The sequence below is a fragment of the Nerophis ophidion genome, linkage group LG04, assembly GCF_033978795.1.
Source record: "Nerophis ophidion isolate RoL-2023_Sa linkage group LG04, RoL_Noph_v1.0, whole genome shotgun sequence".
NCBI lineage: Eukaryota > Metazoa > Chordata > Actinopteri > Syngnathiformes > Syngnathidae > Nerophis > Nerophis ophidion.
The window spans coordinates 45,275,734-45,300,816 of record NC_084614.1 but is presented as its reverse complement, the minus strand read 5'-3'; the positions used below and the strand labels follow the sequence as shown (position 1 = coordinate 45,300,816).

At 38.6% G+C, this 25,083-nt stretch overlaps 1 protein-coding gene across 5 annotated transcripts in view; it reads left to right on the top strand.

Moving 5' to 3' along the window:
* The window catches only part of usp25 (ubiquitin specific peptidase 25), a 65,883-nt gene extending 58,019 nt beyond the window's left edge, over positions 1-7,864 (top strand). For all 5 annotated transcript variants that reach the window (XM_061898158.1, XM_061898159.1, XM_061898157.1 and 2 more), the window contains 2 exons: positions 3,219-3,411; positions 7,197-7,864. In XM_061898158.1, the coding sequence (XP_061754142.1) occupies positions 3,219-3,411; positions 7,197-7,369 (366 nt within the window). In that variant the 3' untranslated portion in view covers positions 7,370-7,864. The remainder of the gene's footprint in view (positions 1-3,218; positions 3,412-7,196) is intronic.
* Positions 7,865-25,083: the final 17,219 nt, after the last annotated feature.

Genomic DNA, 25,083 nt, shown 5'->3' with positions numbered 1-25,083 from the left:
TTGACTCAGGCAGTAGGAACTTATTTGTTGCGGAAAGTCGGAAATGCGCTGCTACAGAAACGAAAATAAATGTGCCAAAGAATTAGCTCCAACTGTCCATAAAATTATAAAAAAAATATGGTAAATATTGTACATATTACATATTGTAATGATCGTGTCTGTTACTACATATATAAAACGTTGATGGAGGGTTTTGAAGTGGTTTTGGAGGGCTTTGAAGGCAACTCCCATTAGCCGCATCTTGCAAGTGTTTTTTTATCATCTGTAAAATCCTTGGAAAAAATAGACACGTGTGTTCTTGTCTCATAATGATTATGAACAAAGGCAAAATTCCAAAAAAAATGTTAAGTGTTCCTTCCTAAGGTTAAGGAAGTTGCTCTTTAATTTGCAAACAATAGCCAATAGCTAGTTTGACAAATGGACAGACGATCACAAAACAACAATCTTACTCACCTGTGAACCAAATCATAAACAGCTCAACCCGGAAGAGGTAAGTTAACACACCACAAGAATGTCTATGAATGTTCTCATTCATCCAAGTACTTGTCATCCCAGGGCATTCAATCGGTCGCAACTGGATCAGATTGAATGATCTAGTGGACTAAAGCTGACCAATCTAAGTCTATTAGCATGAACTAATGAAGCCTACTCGGATGAGTGGCGAAACATCTTCTAGGACAAACCAAACAGTTAAGTTGTGATTGATTGAATGCCCTACGAAAACACAACAACAATAAACTACAATTTTATATGGGTAACAACTAATCTCTTGCAACAAACACATAACTTTAACTGTTATCTAAAAAGCGACGGCAAGGCTTGCTGGGTATGCCAGCTCCAAATTCCTCGACTCTATAAAATAGTGAAAGATTAGATGAACAATGAACTGCGCATTATCATTAAAACCAGCATTTGGACAAATGTATGTTTTTTTCTAGTTGGATCCCCATTCGTCCTGGGGTTCCAAATAAAATGTACAAATATAAACAGTTATGCAGAACAAATGTTTATCTTATAATTCATTGTGCAACAACAGATTCTCAAAAAGCACATAAAAATGAACTTAAGCTTAACCCAGTAAACGGCCCAATACAATCCCACGATGAGATAAAAATGAAATCATCTCAATTTATTTAATTTGATTAATAGAAAATCAGATTTAGTCAAATCCAAAGCTACTGATTTATTTTACAGAATAAACATTTTTTATAAAAAAAAAAAGTTGACGAGTAGCAGAACAGCCAATTGTTAACACATTTTTTTTGGTCTTTTAGATAATCACTCTTATCTGTACTTTGAGGACATTGGAAGGCAAATATATCGATATATATGATATTGCTGCGTATGGTTTTTAAAACTTTGATGTTTGAACTGATTGCTGGGAATCGATTCCAGTTCTCAACGGTACCAATTTACGGTGCTTTTTCGTGTTATGTGGTAATAAATGTTAGTTATCAAATGTTTTTAATTTAAAAAAAAAAAAAAATGTGTCCAGTTGATATATCTTGTTGCCTTAAACTTCTAAGTATTATTTGCATGTATGATATTGTTGAACTTGCAAACATTTGGATTATTTGGCGGTAGTCACAAAGTAGAGTTTTCTATTAAGTTGAATTTGCCAGTGTTGTCTTTTGTTGAGTCTTACAAAGTGTTTACACTGTAATGGCCCGTTTTACTAAGATATACTTACACTGTGTGTGCAATGACAAAGTGGTGGTGACCACCTATTTAAATGAGTATTTTGTGTGCAAATGGGGCTTTTGCCATCGAGATTATCATTTCCTGCACATTCATGTTATCATGTTTTCTACCTGTGAGCGATGTGTTGAACCAACAACACGCACCTGTAATCTGAATCACAATCGAGACAATAGAAACATGTGCACACTAACACTTAATTTTGTGCACAAGGCTGTGGATCGCATCACCAGCGTATTCAAGCATCTGGAATGACTCAAACGCAAGAAAATGCATAATGAATAACGTCTTTTCATGTCGGAATAAAGTCATATATTTCATAAATAGTAATATATTTACAAAATATATTACTATATGGACTATATTTGTTTTAATCATCCCCTTAAGTCCTTCAGAAGCTATAAAATTCTAAAAGGAAATTGCTGAATAGACCATAGGTCTCATTTTTTATTTCTGACCGTCCAAAATGTTGATACACACACATAGGACAGAGGATTTTCGTCTGTCTGAGCAGAACAAGCAGTGATTCTGTAGCCGTGTGTGTAACTATCAGTTTGCACATCCTTCAGACATGTGTTAAATAAAACTTAAAGTAGTTCTCGCAAACGGTAATGAGTGTTGATAAATCACATTGTGCGGGCTAAATAGTTATGTTTGCATCTTCTACTCCCAGTATCATTGGCGTTTTGATGATCAGCATTTATTTTGCATATTCATGTAGACAGACAAAAAATTGATTTCACGCTTTATTCTGCTCACTAAGACACGCAGTTTACTTTGCACACATTTAGTAGATCAGCTTTGCATGTAGTGTCAGGTTTGCACGTGTTTTAGTACAAAAGTTAAGTAAATCAGGCCCTATGTATTGTACTTATTACACACCAGCTTTTTGATTGTAACATGCATCTTAGTTGTAGTTGTCATTACCAAATTTGGAGGTGATGCTAATGCGAATATTTTTTAGCATGATAATGGCATATCCAAAGTTAATATCAAGTTAGCACATTTTGAAAGGAGGAGCCTTACTTTTGAGTGCTTTCTATCAGGTGTGCCTGCTTTGTTGGCTTGAAAAATAACATTACTTAGAGGCGTCTGCTACAAATGTATCTTTTTGACCACCGAGTCTGTAACCAAAGGTATTGTCACGTGCATCAAAGGTACTGAAATATTGTATCATTTGATTTTTTTCAGTACGGTCTGAACTCATACTTACACCTATAAAAGTACCAAAAATGGTACCCTTCCCTACTATTGTATCAATATGGCACAATGAGCGATAAAAATGTGATACGGCACCCACGATCAGAACAAATTCCAAAGTGAGCATTCTAATTTCTTCTAATACAATGGTCCCTTTCCTCATCAAAAAGTAAATATGATATGTCTCAAGTACAGCTTTGAATGTTTTGTAATGTTTGTATGAAAAATAAAGCCACTGACTCATTGATTGTACTTATTTAGCAGTTGAAAGTTTTTATGAACTCACTATCATCGCGTGCAATGTGTTTACCGTTACACAGAAATTAAACGAGCAAGCAGCAGTCATGTTTGAGTCGGCTGAAGAACCGGAGGTGACCACTGGTTTGGGAATCATGAATGAGCTGGTGGTGCCCTGCATCCCCCTGCTGCTGGTCGATGACACGGACAAGGACCTGCTAGCAGTAGAAGACATGAGGAACCGCTGGTGTTCCTATCTGGGACAAGAGATGGAACGTGAGTTATTGACGGAAAAAGACATATATAGTGGGTATATATATATATATATATATGTGTGCAAACCTCTATGATTTGGAAAATTGTGTTAAATGTAAATATAAACGGAATACAATGATTTGCAAATCATTTTCAACCCATATTCAGTTGAATATGCTACAAAGACAACATATTTGATGTTCAAACTGATAAACATTTCTTTTTTTTTGCAATTAATCATTAACTTTAGAAGTTGATGCCAGCAACACGTGACAAAGAAGTTGGGAAAGGTGGCAATAAATACTGATACCGTCTATAGTCTGTAAAATCATCAAAAAGTTCAGAGAAATCACTGCACGTAAGCGATGATATAACTGACTTTTGATCTCTCAGGCGGTACTGCATCAAAAAGCGCCATCAGTGTGTGAAGGATATCACCACATGGGCTCAGGAACACTTCATAAAACTACTGTCAGTAACTACAGTTGGTCGCTACATCTGTAAGTGCAAGTTAAAACTCTACTATGCAAAGCCAAACCCATTTATCAACAATATCCTGAAGCGCCGCCGGCTTGGCTGGGCCAGAGCTCATCTAAAATGGACTGTTGCAAAGTGGAAAGGTGTTCTGTGGTCTGACGAGTCCACATTTCAAATTATATTTGGAAACAGAGGACATGGTGTCCTCCAGAACAAAGAAGAATATAACCATTCAGATTGTTATAGGCGCAAAGTTCAAAAGCCAGCATTTGTGATGGTATGGGGGTGTATTAGTGCCCAAGGCATGGGTAACTTACACATCTATGAAGGCACAAATAATGCTGAAAGGTCCATACAGGTTTTGGAGAAACATATGTTGTCATCCAAACAACGTTATGGACGCCCCTGCTTATTCCAGCAAGACAAGTGTTACAACAGTGTGGCTTCGTAAAAAGAGTGCGGGTACTTTCCTGGCCCGCCTGCAGTCCAGACCTGTCTCCCATCGAAAATGTGTGGCGCACTATGAAGTGTAAAATACGACAGCGGAGACCCCGGACTGTTGAACGACTGAAGCTCTACATAAAAAAGAATGATAAAGAATTCCACTTTCAAAGCTTCAACAATTAGTTTCCTCAGTTCCCAAACGTTTGAGTGTTAAAAGAAAAGGTGATGTAACACAGTGGTGGTGAACATGTCCTTTCCCAACTACTTTGGCACATGTTGCAGCCATGAAATTCTAAGTTAATTATTATTTGTAAAAAAAAAAAAAAATAGTTTATGAGTTTGAACATCAAATATCTTGTCTTTGTTGTGCATTCAATTGAATATGGGTTGATAATGATTTGCAAATCATTGTATTCCGTTTATATTTACATCTAACACAATTTCCCAACTCATATGGAAACGGGGTTTGTATGTATGTATGTATGTATGTACATACAGAGTCGCGATGAAAAATTTACATACGTGCACACTTGTAAAGAACATAATGTCATAACTGTCTTGAGTTTCCGATAATTTCTACAACTCAAACTTTTTTTATTATTTCTATAATTGAGCTGTTTGGCCACAGTACCCTGCAATATGTGTGGAGGAGAAAAGGTAAGGGCTTTAATCCCAGGAATACCAACATATTTGATGTTCAAACTGATAAACATTTTTTACTTTAGAATTTGATGCTAGCAACATGTGACAAAGAAGTTGGGAAAGGTTGCAATAAATACTGATAAAGTTGAGGAATGCTCATTAAACACTTATTTGGAACATCCCACAGCTGTGCAGGCTAATTGGGAACAGGTGGGTGCCATGATTGGGTATAAAAACAGCTTCCCAAAAAATGCTCAGTCTTTCACAAGAAAGGATGGGGTGAGGTACGCCCCTTTGTCCACAACTGCGTGAGCAAATAGTCAAATAGTTTAAGAACAACGTTTCTCAAAGTGCAATTGCAAGACATTTAGGGATTTCAACATTTACGGTCCATAATATCATCAAAAGATTCAGAAAATCTGGAGAAATCACTCCACGTAAGCGGCATGGCCGGAAACCAACATTGAATGACCGTGACTTTCGATCCCTCAGACGACACTGTATCAAAAACCAACATCAATCTCTAAAGGATATCACCACATGGGCTCAGCAACACTTCAGAAAACCACTGTCACTAAATACAGTTTGTCCCTACATCTGTAAGTGCAAGTTAAAGCTCTACTATGCAAAGCGAAAGCCATTTATCAACAACATCCAGAAACGCCGCAGGCTTCTCTGGGCCCGAGATCATCTAAGATGGACTGATGCATAGTTGAAAAGTGTTCTGTGGTCTGACAAGTCCACATTTCAATTTTTTGGGGGGAAATATTCAACTTTGTGTCATCTGAACCAAAGGGGAAGCGAACCATCCAGACTGTTATCGACGCAAAGGTAAAAAGCCAGCATCTGTGATGGTGTGGGGGTGCATTAGTGCCCAAGGCATGGGTAACTTACACATCTGTGAAAGCACCATTAATGCTAAAAGGTACATACAGGTTTTGGAACAACATACGCTGCCATATAAGTGCCGTCTTTTTCACGGACGCCCCTGCTTATTTCAGCAAGACAATACCAAGCCACATTCAGCATGTGTTACAACAGCATGGTTTCTAAAAAAAAAAGAGTGCGGGTACTTTCCTGGCCCGCCTGCAGTCCAGACCTGTCTCCCATCGAAAATGTGTGGTGCAATATGAATGTAGAATACGACAGCGGAGACTGTTGAACAACTGAAGCTCTACATAAAAAAAGAATGGGAAAGAATTCCACTTTTAAAGCTTCAACAATTAGTTTCCTCAGTTCCCAAACGTTTATTGAGTGTTGTTAAAAGAAAAGGTGATGTAACACAGTGGTGAACATGCCCTTTCCCAACTACTTTGGCACGTGTTGGAGCCATGAAATTCTAAGTTAATTATTATTTGCAAAAAAAAAATTAAGTTTATGAGTTTGAACATCAAATATCTTGTTTTTGTAGTGCATTCAACTGAATATGGGTTGAAAAGTATTTGCAAATCATTGTATTCCGTTTATATTTACATCCAACACAATTTCCCAACTCATATGGGAACGGGTTTTGTAGTTACTATGGTCATCTAAGTCACAGCAGCTCAGACGAGGCACCAAGCAGTGTGGGTGGGGAGTGTTTCCACAGAGTGTTTCCAGAGCGGCCAGCCTGAAATGCGGGTGTCAGGGACAGACGCGGAAGGAGATTTTTTTACAGCAAAGTTCTAAAGCTTAGTGATATACCAGATTGTAGGTGTTAGTTGCAGTTTTGCTGTGTTTCGCTTGATTGTAAAATATCGAGAGGGTGTGTTTTCAATATTCAGTGTTTTATCAGTCATAGTTAATATTGTCAATCCCACATTCTTTATTGTCATGTACATTCTGGGTGTCTCATTCAGTAAAAAAAATGTAAAATTCCATTCCCTTTTTAAGGAGGTCTGTCATAACCTTTTTAGCATTAAATCAGACATTGTGCGGTTTTGTATTACTGTTCCTATAAATTAGATATACCGGCCCCCAGACATATTTTTTTCTCTAAATTTGGCCCTGCGAGTTAAAATAATTGCCCAGGCCTGACTTATGGGGCTATCTGTTTGGTTCGTATCAGTCCAGCAAGAGTTTGTTCTGGCCACTGTTTTTATCGTCCAGACCATTACTGGCTTTTCAGACGTGCTGCCACTTGCGATATCCTAGTTCAAATATTTTCCGTCTGAGTTTCCAGGTTCAAAACGAGCCAAGCAAAGTCCTTCCATGCACTTCTGTGTTTTCTTATCGTCGTCTGTCCGCCCCCTTTGTGTCCACAGCCAACCTGCAGGAAAAGCTGACCGACTTCCTGCCCAAGTTACTGGACTGCTCGACGGAGATCAAAAGCTTCCACGACCCCCCAAAGGTGCCCGCCTGCTCCACGCTGGAGCTGTGTGAGCGTTTCAGCCGCATCATGAGCGTCATTCGCAAGGTGGCTGCCCAGGCCAGATGAAGCACCTTAACCGGGGCCCACCATGGACCTCTTAACCCTTGCCTTCCTTTTCAAAATCCAGGGCTCACTCGCTTTCTAGCTCTTTCTCCTCCGTTACTGTTTTGCTGCTCTCAATTTCATCATTTATGATTCCACGAGGGCGAAGTGGAGGTTCAGTAAGTTAGCGAAGCACAAAGGCAATCCCGCAGCTTAAAGAAAAGCACATTCAGCTTCAAGCTTTATGAAACATAGTTTCATAGTTTACCCATTTTGATTTTAGCTCAAGCCTCCCCCCGCCCCTCTCTCTGCGTGTACAAGGTCTGCACACAGTTGGCGTTTATTTTTCTAAGACAGGAAGAAAATCTTCAGGTTTCTCAAATGGGTTTCATGTCTGCCTGGGCTGTTCCAGAATGAGATGTTTCAAGTGCTGTGGTGGACAGCCGTGCACTTTTTCTGTGGCTTGTTGATAAATCCATAGAATAAAATTGTATTTATGGCCCTTTTAGGCCAAATTAATACATGTCTCGTCTTTTGAATTGCATGTCCTAAACTAGTGCTTCTCACATAAGAGAAATGGTAACACTTTTTTTTAATGTCAATTAAATGACAATGTGCTTGATATGAAATCTTACCACAAACGTATTCCTCGCCCCCTCCTGCTCCAGCTGTAGTAAAACTAATACATTTCCCCAGTCATTCTCACTCTTCACCTCTGGCCTGCAGCTTTACTCCTGACCTTGTATTGTAAGGCAGTCATACATGCTTCAATCTCAGGTCAGGAGTGTCTCCAGAATGTCTGTAAATGCATGTCTTAATTATGTAAAATGTGTTACTTGCACATAAAATTATTGACCAATTTATTTAAAATGAGTTTTAGTACAAAATATCCAATTAAATTCAAGTTTGGTTTAAAAAGTATACAAATCTTAGCACATAGTGTGAAACATTTTTTTCGATTGGGGGCTGATTTGAACAATACACAAGCAATTATTTATGACAAAGTATGTGTTTTTACTGTGTATGCAGTCGGTAATTATTTATAATGAAAACAATAACCTATTAATTGAATCAAGTGCTTGTCAACAACTAGTTTGACAGGCAAATAAATACCAGCTTGTCAATAGTATTTCCCTTTGTTCAAATAAACCTACCATAAAAAATGTGCTATGTCCATATCATTGTTGTGGAAAGAAAGATGCTTACATTAAAAATACTACACTGATTGTAGGTTCTATTATGTAGAAAATGAATGTGTAAAAATAATCGCCACTGCCTCGTCTAGTTAGTACTGTGCATTCTTCCAGTGTATTCAGGACTCGCCGTGCACTAAAATAGGTACATTTACTTGCGCATTATGCAGCCTATCGTGACACCCTCATATCAAGTTTTTTTCCTGTATCATGTTTATGATGTATTTGTCACAGACTTGTTTACAAGTTATATTAAGGAAAAAATACACACTAGTAACTAGTACAAAATACTCATGCAAGGAGCACAACAGACATGATTTCTAAAAACAGTGCAAAAAGTAAAATGCTAAATGGGATTGTTTGTACATATTTTATTATCCAAATGTCATCTATTGATGGATTTAGAAAATCGTTTTGGTAGGAAAATGTTCCTGGAGAAGGTACTTGTCCCCTGCGCATTTTACAATCTCAAAAAAATATTATGCTATTAAATGGAGATGAGTCTAACACTAGTGCCAAGTGGAAAATGTCTGCTCGGGTGGAGTTTGCCCCCTTATTTTGTAAAAAATATAAATTATTGAACAATGTGTTTACCGTGTATTCATATTACTCCAAAATCATGCATCTAATCACGGACCACCACCCTCCCCCACAGTGGGTACGGAAAGTATTCAGACCCCTTTGTTTCATTGCAGTCATTTGCTAAAATCGTAAAATAATTTTTTTCTCTCAATAATGTACTCTCAGCATCGCATCTTCACAGAAAAAACACAAATGTAGAAATTTTAGCAATTTTTAAGAAAAATAAAAGCCACATGGTCATAAGTATTCAGACCCTTGCTGTGACGCTCATATTTACTCCTATGCTGTCAATTTCTTCTGATGCTCCTTAAGATAGGTATTCCCCTTACTTGGAGGCCAGCTGTGTTTATTTAAACTGATGGGACTTGATTAGGAAAATCACACACCTGTCTACATGAGACCTTACAGATCACTGTGTGTCAGACCAAATGAGAACCATGAGGTCAAAGGAACTACCCAAAGAGCTCAGAGACAGAATTGTGACAAGGCACAGATTTGGCCAAGGTTACAGAATAAGTTCTGCTTCTGCAGCACTCAAGGTTACTAAGAGCACAGTGGCCTACATAATACTTGAATGGAAGAAGTTTTGGATGACCACACGTCCAGCCAAACTGAGAAGAGCCATTGTGAGAGAGGTAAAGAAGACCCCAAAGATCACTAAGGGCTGACCTCCACAGATGCAGTAGGGAGATGGGAGAAACTTCCACGAAGTCAACTCTTAGTGCATGTGACGGTTAGCTGGGATCGTGGTGCGGGTTTGTTCTCTCTAATATCCAGTCGGACTTGGACACAGCGTGAAGGTAACTAAGGATGATTTATTTATACTTAAGAACAGAAAAACTTGCACAAGGCTCTAAAGGCAAAACAAACAGGACTAGCATGGGAGCTAGAAAGAACTAAAAGCGCTAGCATGTGAGCTAGGGAACAAACAAAGGAAGCATAGCGCGGAAGCTAGCAAGTACAAAAACAGTTCTTTACAACAATCGGGAATCAGCGTCGTCACCTGTTGCATGGAACAGAAACTAGGATGCGAAAGTGAGTAAACAGAAAAGGCAGGCTAAAATAAGGAGTTATTACGAGGCAGGTGTGTGTAAAAAAACAAAAGGCGGGTGACACTTATGCGTAACTATGGCAACAGAACAAAACAGGAATTGCAACCAGGAACTAAGGAAGTCAAATGCCAACAGAATACGATACAGAAACAGAACAAAACCAGAATATGACATGATCCGAGCAGCGGATCATGACAGTGCAGCCCTCCACTATTCAAAGCTTTATGGCAGAGTGGCTTGACGGACGCCTCTCCTCAGTGTAAGACATACGAAAGCCTGCAAAGAGTTAGCCAAGAAACACATGAAGGACTCACAAACTATGAAATAAGATTCTCTGGTAGGATGAGATCAAGATTGAACTTTTTGGCATCAATTCTAAGCGGTATGTGTGGAGAAAACTGGGCACTGCTCATCACCTGCCCAATACAATCACAGCAGTGAAACGTGGTGGCGGCATCATGGTACGGGGGTGTTTTTCAGCTGCAGGGACAGGACGACTGGTTGCAATAGAAGGGAAGATGAATAGGAGTACAGAAATATCGGCTCAGGACCTCAGACTGGGCGGAGGGTTCACCTTCCAACGAGACAATGACCCACACAGCTAAAATAACAAAGGAGTGGCTTCAGAACGACTCTGTGACAAGGCATGGGAATAGATGATGTTTCCCAGTGTATCAATTCTTCGGAATCGCTTGCCATTTATTCAAACAGTTCTCTTATCAATTCTTCAGTGCTACTTTTGATAATTATAAGGCTGCTATTTCATCTAGGAGGACATGTGAGCAATATGATGACACTTTTTAACACACAGCATGCAATAATTATGAATAAAAGTCGCGTTTTAACCCTCAGATCTAATCCTAGCAGCAGTAACGTTACCAAGTCATGTGAATACAACACACATACTTGCCAACCCTCCCAATTTTCCTGCGATACTCCCGAATTTTAGTGCCGATCCCGAAAATCTCCAGGGGCAACCATTCTCCCGAATTTCTCCCGAGTTCCACCCGGACAAAAATATCGGGGGCCTCTACAACCTGTCGTCACGTCCGCTTTTCCTCCATACAAACAGTGTGCCGGCCCAGTCACATGATATATGCGGCCTTTACACACACATAAGTGAATGCAAGACATACTTAGTCAACAGCCATACAGGTCACACTGAGGTTGGCCGTACAAACAACTTTAACACTGTTACAAATATGCGCCACACCGTGAACCCACACTGAACAAGAATGACAAACACATTTCTGGAGAACATCCGCACTGTAACACAACATAAACATCACAGAACAAATACCCTGAACCCCTTGCAGCACTAACTCTCCCAGCACACTACAATATACACTCTCGCTACCACCAAACCCCGCCCACCTCAACCCCAAACTGATAAACATTTTTTTTTGCAAATAATCATTAACTTCAGAATTTGATGCCAGCAATACGTGACAAAGAAGTTGGGAAAGGTGGCAATAAATACTGATAAAGTTGAGGAATGCTCATTAAACACTTATTTGGAACATCCCACAGCTGTGCAGGCTAATTGGGAACAGGTGGGTGCCATGATTGGGTATAAAAACAGCTTCCCAAAAAATGCTCAGTCTTTCACAACAAAGGATGGGACGAGGTACATCCCTTTGTCCACAACTGCGTGAGCAAATAGTCAAACAGTTTAAGAACAACATTTCTCAAAGTGCAATTGCAAGAAATTTAGGGATTTCAACATCTACGGTCCATAATATCATCAAAAGGTTCAGAGAATCTGGAGAAATCACTCCCCGTAAGCGGCATGGCCGGAAACCAACATTGAATGACCGTGACCTTCGATCCCTCAGACGGCACTGTATCAAAAACCGACATCAATCTCTAAAGGATATCACCACATGGGCTCAGGAACACTTCAGAAAACCACTGTCACTAAATACAGTTTGTCGCTACATCTGTAAATGCAAGTTAAAGATCTACTATGCAAAGCGAAAGCCATTTATCAACAACATCCAGAAATTCTGCCGGCTTCTCTGGGCCCGAGATCATCTAAGATGGACTGATGCAAAGTGGAAAAGTGTTCTGTGGTCTGACGAGTCCACATTTCAAATTGTTTTTGGAAATCTTCGACATCGTGTCATCCGGACCAAAGGAGAAGTGAACTATCCAGACTGTTATCGACGCAAAGTTGAAAAGCCAGCATCTGTGATGGTATGGGGGTGCATTAGTGCCCAAGGCATGGGTAACTTACACATCTGTGAAGGCACCATTAATGCTGAAAGGTACATAAAGGTTTTGGGACAACATATGCTGTCATCTAAGTGCCGTCTTTTTCATGGACGCCCCTGCTTATTTCAGCAAAACAATGCCAAGCCACGTGTTACAACAGCGTGGCTTCGTAGTAAAAGAGTGCGGGTACTTCCCTGGCCCGCCAACAGTCCAGACCTGTCTCTCATCGAAAATGTGTGGTGCATTATGAAGCATAAAATACGACAGCGGAGACCCCGGACTGTTGAAGGACTGAAGCTCTACATAAAACAAGAATGGGAAAGAATTCCACTTTCAAAGCTTCAACAGTTAGTTTCCTCAGTTTGTTGTTAAAAGAAAAGGTGATGTAACACGGTGGTGAACATGCCCTTTCCCAACTACTTTGGCACGTGTTGCAGCCATCAAATTCTAAGTTAATTATTATTTGCAAAAAAAATAAGATAAAGTTTAGGTGTTTGAACATCAAATATGTTGTCTTTGCAGTGCATTCAATTGAATATGGGTTGAAAAGGATTTGCAAATCATTGTATTGCGTTTATATTTACATCAAACAGAATTTCCAACTCATTTCCATATGAGTTGCCAACTCATATGGAAATGGGGTTTGTATGTTGTCTTTATATTCCAGCCAGTTAATCCATTTTTGGGGGGAACTGAGGGGATAATTATGATGCGTTCAGGAGTCTTCAACATTGGCTGCGATCTGATTGACATGCCCTATCTCTTCCATGTACACACACACGTGCACACACACACACACACACTGGAGGTCAAGGTGCATTGAGGCCTGTGGAAGAGGGCCTCTTGAAAGTGTTGCCTTGCATTCCAACAGCAGGAGGAGGGGTCTTGCGTTTGTAGAGAAAAGGAGGGATTGAGGTTGACAGAAAGATAGAGAGAGAGAGTGTAGAGCGTTGGGGGTCGTATTATCTTTTTCCGTCTCGCAAGCTGGTTTCCTTCCACTCAGCCAACGACAAGTCAACCTGAAGCCGCTTTGGCCTTTCCACTTTCCTTCCTCGCTCCCTCGTGTGCTTCCTCCTTTCCTTTCCTCCTTTCGTCCTCTACTTGCTTGTCTCGCCTACTTTCTCCCCCCCCCCCAGTTCTTAAGTAAGAGGATCACTTTGTTTCCGTGGCCTTCCCGCGTGGACGAGAGGACCGCGTCCGAGCAGATACTGATGGGGGTGCACAGCTGCACCACCGGCGCCCCCATCGCCTCTTTAGTGAGGGGGGGGGGGAAGAGAAATATGGAAGTTGGACAAAAGAGGACACTTGGACACTTTCATTCCCACTTCGGATGCTGGAAAATTCATGGTAAGTTTTTCGATGTCACTTTTTTTGTTTGTTGTTGCTATGTTTGACTTCAAGTGCACTTTTATCCTCCTGAGAGCCAGCGTCCTCTGCAGTGGACATTTGTGTCTTGCATAATAGGACTGTCTTTGGCTCCAAGTTTGTCAACTCTGTGGCAAAGAAATAGAGGAGGGTGTGTTAATTTTTGCATAACAAAGCTATTTTCCTACCGATAGTTTGACAACTCTGACGAAGAAATATAGCAAAGACAAATGTCTACCACAGTGGACATTGTGTTTTGCCCAACAAGATCATCATTTGCTCCCTAATTGCACACCGATAAGAAATAGCTCAAAACAAATGTCCACTTGTGTAGACGTTTGGATTGTGCATAATTTTACCCCAAAAATGTGCAACTCTGACAAAAAAAATGGTTCCAAAAGAAACGTCCACTACAGTGGAAATTTGTGTTTTGCAAAATATAGCTATCCCCCCGCCCCCACCGCCACACAACAGGAAAAACATTTGCTTTTTCACAGTAAGGCTTATTTTATTTGTCCAAAATGTTATAACCCTGGCAAAGAAACAACAAAACACATATGTCCACTGCAGTGGACATTTATGTTTTGCATTAAAAAAAGCTATTTTCCCACCAAAGGTTTTAAAGCTATCCCAAAAAATATGCCAAAAACAAATGTCTACCATGTGGACATTGTGTTTTGCATAACAAAATATTATGTTGCTCCATATTTTCACAATGACAAAAAATAGCTCAAAACAAAAATTAGCATTTTGGATAACACGGCTTTTTTTGTACCCCTAATTAACTCTGACAAATAGCCCCAAAACAAACGTCCACTACAGTGGACATTTGTATTTTGCATATAAGGGCTACCCCCTACGCCCCTCCACCACCACACAACAGGAAACAAACATTTGCTTGTTCATAGGAAGGCTTATTTTATTTTTCCAAAATGTTAAACCCTAGCAGAGAAAAAACTAATAACATAAATGTCCACTGCAGTGGACATTTATGTTTTGCATCCATCCATTTTCTACCGCTTGTCCCTTTCAAGGACGCGGGGGGCGCTGGAGCCTATCTCAGCCGCATTCGGGCGGAAGGTGTCGTACAACCTGGACAAGTCGCCACCTCATCACAGGGCCAACACAGATAGCCCATCAAGTGAAATAAAAAAAAGAAATAAAAATACCCCAAATAAATGTGATATGCATAGCAGGGCTATTCCCTCCGCTTCCAACAAAAAAATTTTAAAATACAGAGCCAAAACATACGTCCATTGCAGTGGACATTTGTGTGTGGCCTTCCAGGGCCAATGACCCTCACCAAATTTATTTTTAAACTCTGACAAAGAAATAGTCAAAAACAATTTATGTTTTGCCTAACAAAGCTATTTTCCCACCAAAAGTTTTAAAGCTTTGACAAAGAAATATGCCAAGAACAAATGTCTACCACAGTGGACATTGTGTTTTGCATAACAAGATAATATTTTGCTCCATATTATCACAATTACAAAAAATAGCTTAAAATTAAAATGACCATTTTGCATGATAGGGAAATTTTACCCCCAAAGTGTACAACCCTGACAAAGAAATAGCCCCAAAAGAAACGCCCACTACAGTGGATATTTTCAGGGCCATTACCCTCACCAAATTTATTTTTAATTCTGACAAAGAAATAGTTGAAAAAAAATTTCACTAAAGTAGACATTAGTAGTCAGCTATTTTAGCACCCCCAAATGCACAACTCCGACAAAGAAAACAATTGTGTTTTGGATAATAATGCTATACTCCTTCACTCCATTTTAAAACTCAAATAAGAAAAAAAACCTTCCTTTTTTTCCATAAGGGGGCTAATTTTATTTCTGGAAATGTTTAAACCCTGACAAAGAAACAGAAAAAACATTTGTTTTTAGTTTGATGTCTTGCATAAAAATAGCCCCAAAACAAACATCCATCTCAGTGGAATTTTTTTCATTTTTTCTTTCTCTTGCTTTTTTGTTTTGGGGCATAACAGCGCTATTTATTTTTCTAAATGTTTAAACTGAAAAAAATTAAAAATTAAAAAAAGTTCACTGCATCGAACTATAAATCTCAGGAGGTGAAATGTAAGCATCGCGCTTCTAAAAATGTGCAGGATTTCACTGCAAAAGCTGCCTTTCAGTAACTTCCAATGCACCAACTTGAATATTCATATGTAGGATATTTTGTGGTGGTTGGATGCACAGTACAGTACAGTACAGTACATGTATGGGAATATTGTAAAAGGTTATTATCACACTGTCGCAGCTCAGTTAGAAATGACTGTAGGGCCTGTCATTTCAACAAATGGGACATCAATGACATGTCTGCTAATGAGGTTTCATAAAATACAGTACAGGCCAAACGTTTGGACAAACGTTCTCATTTCAATGTGTTTTCTTTATTTTCATGACTATTTACATTGTAGATTGTCACTGAAGGCATCAAAACTATAACACCTGTGAAGGGAAAACCATTTCAGGGGACTCCCTCTTGAAGCTCATTGAGAGAATGCCAAGAGTGTGCAAAACAATAATCAGAGCAAAGGCTGGCTATTATGAAGAAACTTGAATATAAAACCTGTTTTTTAGTTATTTCACCTTTTGTTGTTAAGTACATAACTCCACATGTGTTCATTCATAGTTTTGATGCCTTCAGTCACAATCTATAATGTAAATAGTCATGGAAATAAAGAAAATGCGTTGAATGAGAAGGTGTTTCCAAACTTTTGGCATGTATATATATATATATATATATATATATATATATATATATATATATATATATATATATGTGTGTATATATATATATATGTATATATATATGTATATATGTATGTATATATATATATGTATATATATATATATGTATATATGTATATATATATGTATATGTATATATATATGTATATATATATATATATGTATATATATATATGTATATATATATATATGTATATATATATATATATATATATATATATATATATATATATGTATATATATATGTATATATATATATATATATATATATATATATGTATATATATATATATATATATACATATATGTATGTATATATATATATATATATATATATATATATATGTATGTATATACATATATGTATGTATATATATATATATATATATATATATATGTATGTATATATATATGTGTGTGTGTGGCACTGTTGCATTTCAGTCCGTAAGCTCCCTGACCTCACGTCCAATTATAACTTCTCTCTGGTGTCATGCTTGTTATAAATTAGTCTACTTGTTGTCTGCAGGCAGCGAAAGGAAAAGCTCACTTAGTCGCCGTGATTTATTGTTGCCATGTGAATGAGTGAAGTGTCGTTGGCGATGAAAAGCAGCTGCTCCCAAAACAATGCGGGGCCGACACACCGATCGCTATTGTACTCCCAACATGTACATCAGCAAGGCAAAGACACATTTATGTTTATGAAACACATCACAATGGTCTCTAAACATGAAGTGAATTATATTTATATAGAGCTTTTTCCTCAAGTGACTCAAAGCGCTTTACATAGTGAAACCCAATATTTAAGTTACAATTAAACCATTATGGGTGGCACTGGGAGCTGGTGGGTAAAGCGTCTTGCCCAAGGACACAACGGCATCGACTAGGAAGGCGGAAGCGGGGATCGAACCTGCAACCCTGAAGTTGCTGGCACGGCCGCTCTACCAACCGAGCTATACCGCCCCATGTATACCATATGTAAACATATATACCATATCGCAGGGGTCTCAGACTCGCGGCCCGGGGGCCAGTCGCGGCCCCCGAGACGTTATTTTGCGGCCCCCACCTTTATATGAAAGTTTAATGTTAGTGCGACCCGCGAGTTTTATATGAATGGCGCTTGACAGCGTTGTGTTATTTGGGTCCAAAATGGCTCTTTCAACGTTCTGGGTTGCCTACCCCTGCGTTAGTGGAAAAGCAGCAAATGAGTGAAAGCGACAGAGACGTTGCCATGGAGACGAGGTTTTTCATACGTGACTGGCTGCAGTCGCACTTCGACACCTGTCCGTCAGTAATAACATTCCCCGTTAACCTTGACCAATTCAAACAATTATTTGTTTTGTTTATTGTTTAATTTGCATTGCCTCAACACTCCGGGAGCCCTCACTTTTTGCGCTCGCTATCCAGGTACTTTCCCGGCTATTATCCGCCGACCGCCGTGTTGCTGTAGGGAGGAAAAGCGGAGCGACACACATTGTGGAAATAACATTTTCCGTGCATCGGTTAAGTACAAATATATTCCACAACCCCAAACATGTCTTTTTTAAAGCTTGCAGTGAAGAGAAAGGTTTGTGATGAGCAAAGACCATTCCAGGAAAAGTGGGGGATGCAATATTTCTTTGTTGAGCACAGGGGCACCCCGACGTGTCACATTTGCACAGAGAAAAAATAAAATTAAGAAATCTTTTCTCGCGGCCCAGCCTCACCCAGACTCTGCATCCAGTGGCCCCCCGGGTAAATTGAGTTTGAGACCCCTGCCATATAGTATAAACATGCATATTATAAATTATGAACATATATATTGTATACTATAAACATGTATATTATGAACTATAAACATGGATACTATACACACTATAAACATGTATGCCATATAACTAGTGGTAGAAGTCTGTAAATATGTACTCTATATGGAGTATCATTAATGATGTATGTGCATTGAGTTTAGTGTGGTCTAAAACATTTTGTCAAATAAAACCGCTGCCATGTTTTTAATGATTGATTAGGCCTACTATGCCACTGTATTTTAATGTTGGTCATTAAAGTGGTACTTGGTGAGCCAAGTTTTTTCTGAGGTTTGAGAAGCACGCCATGTACTGTAGTATGAACATGTACATTGTATACTACAAACACGCATACGATATTGGATAAACATATATACCATAGGGCAGAGGTAGGGAACCTATGGCTCTAGAGCCAGATGTGGCTCTTTTGATGACTGCATCTGGCTCTCATATAAATCTTATCTGACATTGCTTAACACGATAATTATGAATGATTTCGCTGGTAATCACAGTGCTAAAAATAACGTGCAAAATATAAAACATTCTCATGCATTTAAATCCATCCATCCGCTTTCTACCGCACCTGTTCAAGAAGTCGCATTAATGGTAAGAAGTATTTTATGTCACGATGGGGGGGGGTCGCAGCTTGCTGCAGGGTCGTTCCCCCAGGAAGGCAGACGGACTACTCGGGACATGTAGCATTTAGGTAAAAACATGATTTAATTTAAACTAAAAAAATATACAAAAAAAAATCGCTCACAGCGGAAGCACAACTTGGGCTAAGGAACAAAGCTAACGCATAAACAGACTATGAACATAAATCACACAAAACTTACTTGGCATGGCATGAAGCACGAAACTATGGCAAGGCATGAAACAAGTCAGCACAGAGCAAGAAAAGATCACATTGACACCAGGGTGACTGACTGGCAAAGATGAGCTTAAATACTGCCTCTGATTAGTGCTCGGGAAGCAGGTGAGCGGGCATTTTGTCCACCAGAGACAAAATGAGTAACCAAGGAAACCAGACAAGGGAGTGGAAAAAAACAGGAACTTAAAGAGTCCAAAGGACAAACAGCACATGGCCAAACAAAAACATGATCAACAGACATGACATGTTATTTATTATTGGTTTGCTTCAGAATAACAATGTTATTAAAAAGAATAAAAGACTTATTATACTCTAAAAATGTTGGTCTTACTTAAAAATGAACACATTTAGTTGTATTCAGTGTTAAAAAATATGATATGGCTATAATACATTATGAAATATTTGGCTTTCATGACTCTCAGCCAAAAAGGTTCCCGACCCCTGCCATATAGAGCAGACATGGGCAAAATATGGCCCCCGGGGGCCACATGCTGCCCAATAAGATTTTCCGCCAGATGTTCTACATCATTTTTGTTAGACCTTTAACATCAAAATTGTGGCCACCATTATAATGTGCAGTGCTGTTTTTAAATGACCGTGAGTCTTGAACTATAGAAGGTATTTCAATGGTTGAAATCTGCGCTTTTGAGTGTCATACGAGTTGTTACGGTAATCTAGCTGACAGCAGCTCAGGCCAGGAACAAAGCGGAGTGGGCAGGGTTTGTTTTTAGAGCAGCCAGCCCAAAACGCATGTGTCCGGAACAGATGCAATAGCAAAATTTTACAACAAATGTCTGTATACAAGTGACGATATATCCTATTGTCATTTTTTTGCTGTTTGTTACATTTTCGTTGTGTTTCGCTTGATCTGAAAAGTAACAGATGAGCGACGTTCATATGTTGTTAACATTCAGTGTTTTATTGTTCCTTGTTAATGTTTTAAATCCCACTTTCTTTATTTTAATGTACGTTTTGGGTGTCCCATTCAGTAAAAAACTGTAAAATTCCGTTCTGTTTTTTTGAGGTGTTCCGTCAAAACGTTTTTAGAACTCTATCAGACATTTGTGACTATTAGTGTTCCTGAAAAAAGGGCCCCAAACACACATACTGTACAGCAATTTTTTACAGCTACATGTGTATATATCATTTATACCAGGGGTGTCAAACGTGCAGCCCACGGGCTGAGTTTGCTCAGTATAAAAATGAGCCGAAATTTTTGAATGAAAGAAACTGCTGTTCTACATGTGTCCACTAGATGTCGCAATACCAATTCTTTCTGTTTTTGTAGATGATGATATGTAAAAAAAAAAAAATAGTAAACCAAATGATTGAAGTGCACCAGTCGAGGAGAATTTTCAAACTACATAAATAACATCTTGTAATTTGATTTTGATTTTATTTTTTATCTTGATGGATTGAAAATTAACACCTGTGAGTTGACTGATGAAAATCATCACATCATTTATTTAGAAAGTATAAATAATGACAAATAAAGGTAGGATTGTAATTGTGAAACAAACCCAACAACATTATGATTTGTACATTTTCAGAATGTGCTTGTTCTGTTTTTAAACAAAGAAAACAATCTGAAATTGTCTTTATTTTTAAGTTATCGTGCCGTGGTTTTACCAGTTCGGTTTACTTGGGAGTAGATTTTTCTCCACGTAGCCTCCAACATACTTGCCAACCCTCCCGATTTTCCTGGGAGAATCCCGGATTTCAGTGCGCCTCCCGAATTTCTCCCGATTTCCACCCGGACAACAATATTGGTGGTGTGCCTTAAAGGCACTGCCTTTAGCGTCCTCTCTTACTTGAAAAGGAGACTATTAGATATGTCTCCATCATCCATAGTTTTATCTATAACCCATAAAGAAGGCAGGCACGGAGCTATTTGTCAGCGTGTGTTTATTCCAGCCGGCACGTTAATACACTGACACACAACAACCGGATTCCCATCATGCATTGCTTCAAAACTACAGCAAGTAGTAATGTCCAAAATCATAACAGAGACAAAGCAGAAGAGCGAAGAAGACGTGGAAGACATGGCGACGACGAGTAAGAAGAAGAAGTACGCTTGCAAGTTCCAAAATGATTGGAAAAAAATAATTTCAGTTCATCCAGGACAGCTCGAAGGGGAAAAGGTATGCTGCCTGCAAATTTTGTAGATCAGACTTCTCCATTGAACACGGTGGCCCCCTCATCTCCCGAATAGAGGTCTCGAGGTTGGCAAGTATGGCCCCCGATCTAAAATGAGTTTGACACCCCTGATTTATACACACATACACATTGGCCACCTTAGACACATTTTTCTCTCAATGTGGCCCCCGAGTCAAAATATTTGCTGAGCTCTGATATAGAGAGATTTTAACTCCCAGTTATAGTTGAAATACGATGAAATGGACATACAAATAAGAGTGAACGTATAGTTGTGTTCTTCTCATGGCCTGCAGAGGATGTGAATGATGCATCTTGCGATACATTTTTGACAACCGATATCCGAAATGGATATCGGATTAGAACAGCCATGGAGTATATGTACTTGATTCAAGCAAGCGTTGTTTGCATGGTGTTTATTGCTGCTGGAGTCACATCAACATGGATTATAAAAGGACCCGTTGGTTGTGTTGAATGAAATATTGAGAATCTTTATCGACTTGTTACAAGTGTGCTGCTTACATCCTTAAGTTGTCCGTTTTATTCCTTAGCAGTAAGAATTTCCAAGTCCTCCCATTTGGATGGCTAACTACATTGATTGGGTTCCATAAAGACTGATCACTACTGGTGCAGGATAAATACTTCTGTGCATTTCCTATCGGACTGCCACCATACTAGTCTTCATTTGGAATGTTTGTCTTTAACAAACCCATATTGAAGTACAAACCCTAAAACCAGTGAAGTTGGCATGTTGTGTAAATCATAAATAAAAACGAATACAATGATTTGCAAATCCTTTTCAACCTTTATTCAATTGAATAGACTGCAAAGACAAGATACTTAATGTTCCAACTGCAAACGTGTTTCAAAAAAGCTGACACAAGTGGCAAAAAAGACTGTGAAAGTTGAGGAATGTTCATCAAACACTTATTTGGAACATCCCACAGGTAAACCGGCTAATTGGGAACAGGTGGGTGCCATGATTGGGTATAAAAGCAGATTCCATGAGATGCTCAGTTATTCAAAAACAAGGATGGGGCGAGGGTCACCACTTTGTGAAAAAATGCGTGAGCAAATTGTTGAACAGTTTAAGAACAACATTTCTCACCGAGTTACTGCAAGGTATTTAGGGATTTCACCATCTACGGTCTGTAATATCATCAAAAGGTTCAGAGAATCTGGAGAAATCACTGCAAGTAAGCAGCCAAACCCGTGACTTTGGATCCCTCAGGCGGTATTGCATCAAAAACCGACATCAGTGTGTGAAGGATATCACCACATGGGCTGAGCAACACTTCAGAAAATCACTGTCAGTAACTACAGTTGGTCGCTACCTCTGTAAGTGCCACTTGAAACTTATCAAATTTATCAACAACACCCAGAAACGCCGCCGGCTTTGCTGAGCTCGAGCTTATCTAAGATGGACTGATGCAAGTGGAAAAGTGTTCTGTTGTCTGACAGGTCCACATTTCAAATTGTTTTGGGAAACTGTGGATGTTGTGTACTCCGAAACAAAGAAGAAAAGAACCATCCAGATTGTTTTAGGCGCAAAGTTCAAAACCCAGCATCTGTGATGGTATGGGGGTGCATTGGTTCCCAAGGCATGGGTAACTTACACATCTGTGAAGGCACCATTAATGCTGAAAGGTACATACAGGTTTTTGAGCAACATATGTTGCCATCCAAGCAATGTTATCATAGACGCCCCTGCTTATTTCAGCAAGACAATGCCAAGCCACATTTTGTTACAACAACGTGGCTTTGTGATAAAAGAGTGAGGGTACTTTCCTGGCCCGCCTGTAGTCCAGACCTGTTTATCATTGAAAATGTGTGGTGCATTATGAAGCGTAAATCACTAAAACGGAGACCCCGGACTGTTTAACAACCTAAGCTGTACATCAAGCAAGAAAGGGAAATAATTCCACCTGAAACGCTTAAAAAATTGGTGTCCTCAGTTCCCAAACGTTTACTGAGTGTTGTTAAAAGGAAAGGCCATGTAACACAGTGGTAAAAATGCCCCTGTGCCAACTTTTTTGCAATGTGTTGCTGCCATTAAATTCTAGGTTAATGATTATTTGCAGAAAAAAAATTACATTTTCCAGTTCAGACATTAAATATCTTGTCTTTGCAGTCTATTCAATTGAATATAAGTTGGAAAGGATTTGCAAATTGTTGTATTCTGTTTTTATTTATGATTTACACAACGTGCCAACTTCACTGGTTTTGGGTTTTGTACTAAAATAAAATACTATGTCATTAATTTACCGACAGAAGATCCTATTTCACACTTTATTGTACTTTCTTTAATTTTACATTTTAATTATTGAATTATGTCAAATTAAATTCTTGATACTTTTAAAGGAAAAATATAACCTTAGAGAAAAATGTAATTCAAAACATTTGTATGCACGTACAACACTTCAGACCTTCAGTATATCAGTATGTGGAATTAAATTATGGAATGGATTAAGCATAGAAATCAAACAATGTACTAATATCATCCACTTCAAGAAACTCTTCAAATTTAAAGTGTTTACAAAGTACAAAGAAGAAGAACCATGATAAACATTCTGAATTTATTTCATCCATCCATTCATTCATTCTCAAAATAATCTTACTCATCTCATCATATGAAATATACCTTACTTCACCGAGTATTATTTTTTTATTTTTTATTTTGTGTTTACCTATGGAGTATATTGTGAATAAATTGAGAACAGGAAGTAAACAAATGTTTTAGCAACTTTTCCATAAAAGAAAAGGGGTAGGATTAAATAAGCTGTGCTTCTTCCTACTCCTTTTCGAACATGTTCTTCTTTGCTGGGTGACTAGATCGATGGCAATTAGTATTATGTATTGTATTGTGTGTGTGTGTGTGTGTGTGTGTGTGTGTGTGTGTGTGTGTGTGTGCGTGTGTGTGTGTGTGTGTGTGTGTGTGTGTGTGTGTGTGTGTGTTTGTGAGGTGAAGACGGGTAATGTGGACACAATGGACGAACGCAAACATTAGCAGGGAGACAAAGGAGGCTCCTCTTGGGGTCACCAGGGGGTCAAACCTTCCTATTGTCTGCTGGAAGTGATCGAGAGGTTTTTCTTTGCAATCCTTGAAATTGGAACCTTGAACTTCCACTGCAATATCTTATAATTAAAGTTGGTTTTGTTTATACAATATGTTCATTCTAAAATACAATGGATAAAAAAATACATTTAAATGATACATTCGGGTCCAGTTTGGGTGTTTGTTCATGTCGTTTTTTGGAGAAAAAAACAGACTGGCAGTTTAAGCTGATTGAAGTATATTATAAGCATACGCATGCAAACTTGATAATATTATGTTGTTCAACCTGCGTTTGTTAGATGGTTTAGTGAATGTCAACTTTTACATATTTACTTGTACTATCAGCATTCAAATGATATCCTTATATCATATATGTAACCTGTATATAGTTTTTTTTCTTTTATAGTTATTTTTATTTTTTGAATCTAATCCATCCTACCTAATTTAATTTTCCTTTCAATTACATGTTTATTTTTGTCCGTATTTTTGTTTATTGTGATTCCCGCGAAATAAACATCAATTTGTTTCTCCTTTCAACTCAATATTAACAATATTTTACATATTGAACTACTCAAAAGGTTTGTTTTTTTTACCTGATGATTCGTGTTTATTAGTGACGTGCGGTGAACTTAACACCAGGTGAGGCATACTTGTAGATACATTTGGCGTTGTTTTTCTTCTTTTTTTTAACTTAAATTCATATGTGCAGCTC